The sequence below is a fragment of the Limulus polyphemus genome, unplaced genomic scaffold, assembly GCF_000517525.1.
Source record: "Limulus polyphemus unplaced genomic scaffold, Limulus_polyphemus-2.1.2 Scaffold594, whole genome shotgun sequence".
Classification (NCBI taxonomy): Eukaryota; Metazoa; Arthropoda; class Merostomata; order Xiphosura; family Limulidae; genus Limulus; species Limulus polyphemus.
In genome coordinates this window covers 454488-460462 of record NW_013666204.1, presented here as the reverse complement: position 1 = coordinate 460462, position 5975 = coordinate 454488, and the positions used below count along the sequence as shown (strand labels likewise).

The 5975-nt window shown below is 32.5% G+C and overlaps 1 protein-coding gene across 1 annotated transcript in view; it reads right to left on the bottom strand.

Annotated features, from left to right (window-relative positions):
* LOC106459334 (dynein light chain Tctex-type 1) overlaps nt 1-3302 on the bottom strand; it is a 31084-nt gene extending 27782 nt beyond the window's left edge. The window contains exon 1 of the mRNA XM_013918955.2: nt 2822-3302. Coding sequence (XP_013774409.1) covers nt 2822-2848 — 27 coding nt within the window. The 5' untranslated portion in view covers nt 2849-3302. The remainder of the gene's footprint in view (nt 1-2821) is intronic.
* Between the last annotated feature and the right edge of the window lie 2673 nt (nt 3303-5975).

Here is a 5975-nt window from a genome sequence, read left to right as displayed (position 1 = left end):
CCAATAAAATTCTAAACTTTGTTAAATGACTTTGCAAAGCATTATTTAACAGACTTTCCAAACTTTTTCCCACAACTGATGTAAAACTAATGGGTGTATAATACTGGGACAATTTTTATCACCACCCTTGAAAAAAGGAGTTACATTAGCTAACTTCCAATCCTCTGGTACCTGCCCACTATTCAAGGACTGACAAAAAATAGTAGAAAGTGGCTCATGTATCCAATCTTTAACCAGGCCATGGAGCCTTATCATTTTTAACTTCCCATTTTTTCTTAACCAGCTCAAAATGAATACAGTCATCTTTTTAAATCTTGTTTCCATTTATCAACTGATCAAGATATGGAATAATGCTTAAATCTTCATTAGTACAAACCAAAGAAAAAGTAAAATTTAATAACCCAGCCTTCTCATAATCATCAGATACTAGCCTTCCTTTGTTATCCCTCAAGGGTCCTATCCCTATCCTAACATTTTGTTTCCACTTTATGTATTTAAAGATCTCCTTACTGTTAATTTTTAAATTTTCAACCAACTTTTTCTCCTACATCCTATTTGATGTCCTAATTCCCTGTTTCACAAAGTTTCTTTATCTTCTATAATCTTCTAAGTCTCCTGTCATACCAATCAATTTAAATTTCTGATGCTTTTCTTTAATTTTATTTCTTAAACTCTTTGTGAACCAACCTGGTTTTGTACTTGTAGCTACCCTTTTCTTTCTATTAGGAATATGTTTATAGTGAATATTTAAAAATTTATCTTTAAACATTTTCCACATCTGATCAGTGTCTCCAAATAACTCAGTTGCCCAATTCACAACAGATAACTCTTATCGCATCTCTTAAAAATTTGCTTTTTTGAAATTTGTAACCAACTAGTTATCATTCAGACATGTATTTCTTAATATACGTTTGTATATATATTCAATCTAACCTCTCACCAAATATAACTTAGAATGACTGACCAAAATTATATTAAGATATATCAATAACTGGCAAAGATATGCATGTAGGTTCTAAAAGTACAGAAAAGGGTTGGGAGAAGAGATGTACACAATTTTAATCTAAGCTTTTTACAAAATTCACTAACTCTTCTAGATTTTATAAGCTTATGGTCACTCTGTAGTATAATGGCAAAATTATTCATGTTATTAAAATTCAGTACTAGAAAAAACAAAAACATACGAACTCAAATTGCAAAAATTAGGCTTTTCTTTTCTTGAAATATCTGCTTAAGTTGCTATAATATACTTGGAGAACATTTTACCAGAGCTCATGAGAAAAATAAATAAATAGAGAAATTGGTGTCACAAGGATCATTCTTGTATGTAACCCTAAAAAACATCAATTTCGCACCGTTTCCAAAACCTTACCAATCACTGCATTGTTTTGTTCACAACTGAAATTATTCAAGCAAGAACAATCAGATCTTTCAGAATGCAAAATCAAAACAAGCAACTATTAACATGATCTAAAACATTTAAAAAAACACGTATTTTTAGAAATTTGAAAATTGGAATACTTTCAGAGATTTAATCAATGGTGAATGCAATGGACTTGGACATTTACAGTAACATATATACAAAACAGGTGTAGGTATGGGTCCATAGACCAAAGTAATCCTAGCATGCACTAAAGCATTTCAGTGGTATTTTTCTAACTTTGGTGATACTCTTGTTTCTATAACTCATGCTTGTTACTTAAAAATGTAATTTTAAGGTTCATATAAAAAAATTATGCTAAGTATACCTTTAATAAATTTAAAAAGATATTTAGTTTTATTCAAAGATTTAAAATTTTATCTCTAAATCTATATTAATACTGTGTTCTATTATTCTTTGTATTATATACAAGTTTAACATCAAAGTGTTTGATTTAGTCAGATAACTTTAACTTAAGTTATGATATGCTAGATCTGATAACTGGAAATCAGATTAGTATGTATCTCTCCTACGTGCAATGTGTTACTTAACATTCTAAAACTGGTGTATATGTACATATTGTCAAAACTGTACACTACTTTTGTGAAGGCTATGTATTGTTTTTATTTGACTACTTACATTATGTCACATATAGTCTCTAATAACTTGTTTTCATGACTATACATTAGTGTATATAATAATACACTACTAAGTACTATGAACAGTCTTGTGTAACTTTCTCTGTTGAACATGAGCTAGTTGTTGAAGTATGTGTATTTTGTGAAAGTAATATATTTCAATTTGAAAAATTATTGCAGCTTTTTATCTTAGTAAAATATTTTTATTTGGTTTTGATACCATTATTTTTGTTCACAGGTTTGAATTTTGCCCTTAGTGGGTATAAAATTTACCCTGAACATGGGAAGTGTATGGTCAAGTAATTAATGTAAGTAGTAATACGTAAAATCCAAAACGGTAGTACATATAGCTTTATCTCTTCTCTTACAACCTTTTTATTTTCAGTTAATTTTTAAGCAAATCCCTAGCTTTCCTTTAGTAAAGGAAAGCTAGGGATTTGCTTCCAAAAATGAAAGATTTATACTTTACAGGATTTAGGTTCTGCAAGTGTAAATCTTTCATTCTGTCAATCCCATGTTATACTCATACTAGTCATAGTGTCATATTACTGTCACTGTCAATTTGAAAAAGTACATGTTAACACTAGCCTTATCTCAGTACAACACTACACAGTACAAGTTAAATATAACATTAATACCAAACTTATTATTACTACACAATAAGATTATTCGTCTCAAAAACTGAATGTTAAACCTAGTTAGTTATCTATAATCTAGCCCTAAAGACATGAGCTAATATTAGTAACAAGTAACATTCACAAACCTCTTCAGTAGTCTGTAGATCTTCCATTTTTATTACTAATACTATTAATATTAAGCCTACCTACTGCTTATTAAAATTGTTGTTTTTTCTGTATTCAATTCACAAATACACACACAAGCTAAAATTGTTGATAATTTATTTTATACTGGTATCTTAAAAACATAAAATTAATTATTGTTTCCGTCATACAATGAATGGGTTTTGCAACAGCTGAAATAGACACAATACGTTGAATGTAATGTCTTACATCAACAGTTACACCGTAAGCTAATTTAGCTATCTTCTGTTGCTCTAAATACCAATCACGTCAGAGTAGAACGGAAACAAAATTGTTTTTGTCGTGTGTCGCCTATGTTCTACCGAGTTTGTATTAACTAAATAATATATTGTTATGCGTATTCACTATTTTCTTTGTTTCTTATTACGCTCAAAGCTACAAAATTCGCTATTTGTGACTTGCTTACAGCAAGTATCGAAACTCGATTTTTAGCAGCAAAAGCCCTTTGGCTAGCCGTTGAACTGTCACGGGTTCACGAATTTGGCATGTTCAGTATAGGTCCACGAAATATTAACAAAGAAAATACACATGGAATTTTACTTTTCATAATTATTTAATATCGCCTTTGATGAAAATAGAAACTACTTTCAGTATAGCAATGAAATTAAATAAATACATGAACAATCGTGGTAACTTGAATAAGGAAGCATATTATGCTAAAATAATAATAAGTTCTATCATTTCATCGAAACGTTTTCATGAGCTGATCACAGCGTGATTTGTTAAATTATAACAAAACCAAAAAACTTTATTTTTCTTACGGAAGAACCTCCGAGGTGGACCGTTAGATCCATCTTATTGTCTGTTTGTTCATTCCATTTTGCGCAAGACTACTCGAAGGCTATCTGCGCTAGCTATACCTAATTTAGAAATTACAGACTAGAGGGAATGCAGCCAGTCAAAACCACCATACACTAACTCTTGGGTTACTCTTTTAATAACGAATAATTGGATTGATCGTCACGTTATAACACCTCACCGCTGGAATGGTGAGTATGTTCGGTGACGAGAGTCGAACTCGCAACCTGTGCCCTAATCATCAAGCCATACCAGACCCAACTTCTTGAAGATCTTCATATAACTCGAGACGTTTGTGAGCTGCTGTGGAAGAAAGTCATATTTATGCTGCAACTGAAGGCATCTTTTTATGCGAAAAACCTCATAGAAAAGAAATGTGACCACCATATGCTCCAAGAGAAAAGAACCTAGAAACCTGAGATTTCGCACCTTTACTAAGTGAACCCTGAGGGTGTCCACCTGAGTATCATTACTTATTTTATCCACGTGCGTGTGCACATGTGCATCTTTTTAATGAGGTAAGCTAGCGAAAAACCATGTGAAAAAGAAGTGGTTCCTTATATAACCACTTTTAATATATATAGAAAAGCCAGGGCATTTTGGTAACAAAGCGTTCCAACAATGGCTTTTATATCATGTTGCTTAGCAATAAAAGTATAACCTAATATTGTTGTTAAGAGTCTATGTGCTGAAAGTATATAATGAAATGAATAAACTACAAAATTGAAAAATAATTTTGTTGATTTCTTAATTTAGAATCTCCATTGTTTGTTTGTTTTTATTAAAAGCGTTGGTAATATAACAGGAAATAGCTTAATTCAGAAATGATTTAAGTATAAAATTGAATCGATATTTTGACTTTCATGACAAATATTATGCACTTGGATCTAGACTAGATTATCTCACACTATGTTTGAGAAGTCATTGAATGTGGATACTCATGTCAGTTTTGATAAGAAAGGTTCAGTGAATGTGACATTATATCACATGAGAAATCAAGGGACGGCCATCTTTCAGTTAGCTAGGATTTTACAAGAAGGACTAATTGAAAATTACGAGACTTTAATAATACAATATCGTGACGAGATAGGTGAACTATTATTAGAATTAAAAGACATTAAGGATAGCATATCTATATCAGACAGAAATAGACAGAGACGAGGTTTAGTAAATGCAGGTGGAAGTATTTTAAAATTCTTGTTTGTAACAGCAACCACACATGATTTACAATAATTAACTAAGAAGGTAGAACAACAGAGACAGGTATCTAAAGAAATGATTTGTTTAATAGGAAAACAGGCAACTATAATGAATTCATTAAACCAGACAATTGAGCTACATGACCAAGAAATTAGAAAAGTATCTAGAGCTTTAGTGAATATCACTAACGCATTAATACACACTAGAGTAAGACAAACTGAGTTACATAAAGCAGGACTGGAAATGTTAGTGTTTAACGCTATGATTTAGAATAATCTACAACAATTATATTTTACTGAAGGAAGTAGCAGAACAGAGTTAGCTAAGTTAGTAAAAGCACTATATTGTTACGACAGCGGAAGTCACGTGACCCTGGTGGCACGTCATGAACTTCTAGAATGATCCTGTCCGTTCCTGAAGTCTCGGGAGGTTACTAGATATGCAGTATTCTTGTATATATAAGACCGGTAAGAACTGACGGCAACAATGTAATTTAACTGCAGACAGAGATTGACGATTGAGTCGAGCACGTGAGTCGTTCGTTGTGAGTTATAGTGTTTGTTATAGCGTGACTGTGGAAATTAAGTGTATTTCAAAGTTGTATTCAGAAAGAATAAACCAGTTTTATTTAAGAAAGGACTTATATCGGTAAAGTTTCTTCGTAAAGAATTTTAGTGATTACTTCTTCATATTTGGTATGCCATACGAACTGCATTCAGATCAAGGCCGTAGCTACGAATCAGCTGTGTTCCAAGAATGCTGCAAGCTGTTTGGCATCTGAAAGACCGGGACAACGCCACTTCACCCACAGTCCAATGGGATGGTAGAAAAGTACACCTGGAGACTGGGACAGGAATTGGCAAAGTTTTGTAATAGCCACCAAGATGACTGGGATGTCTTACTCCCTCAACTGTTGATGGCCTATAGAACAGCAGAGCATGACCCCACTAGATACACTCCAGCAAAGTTGATGTTTGGTCGGGAACTTCGGGTTGCCAGTGGATCTGTTAACAGGACGCCCACCTTATGAAGAGTTGCCTGAAAATGTGTCAGAGTGAAAGTGTTATCAGAAAGGATGGATGATATTCACCATCAAGT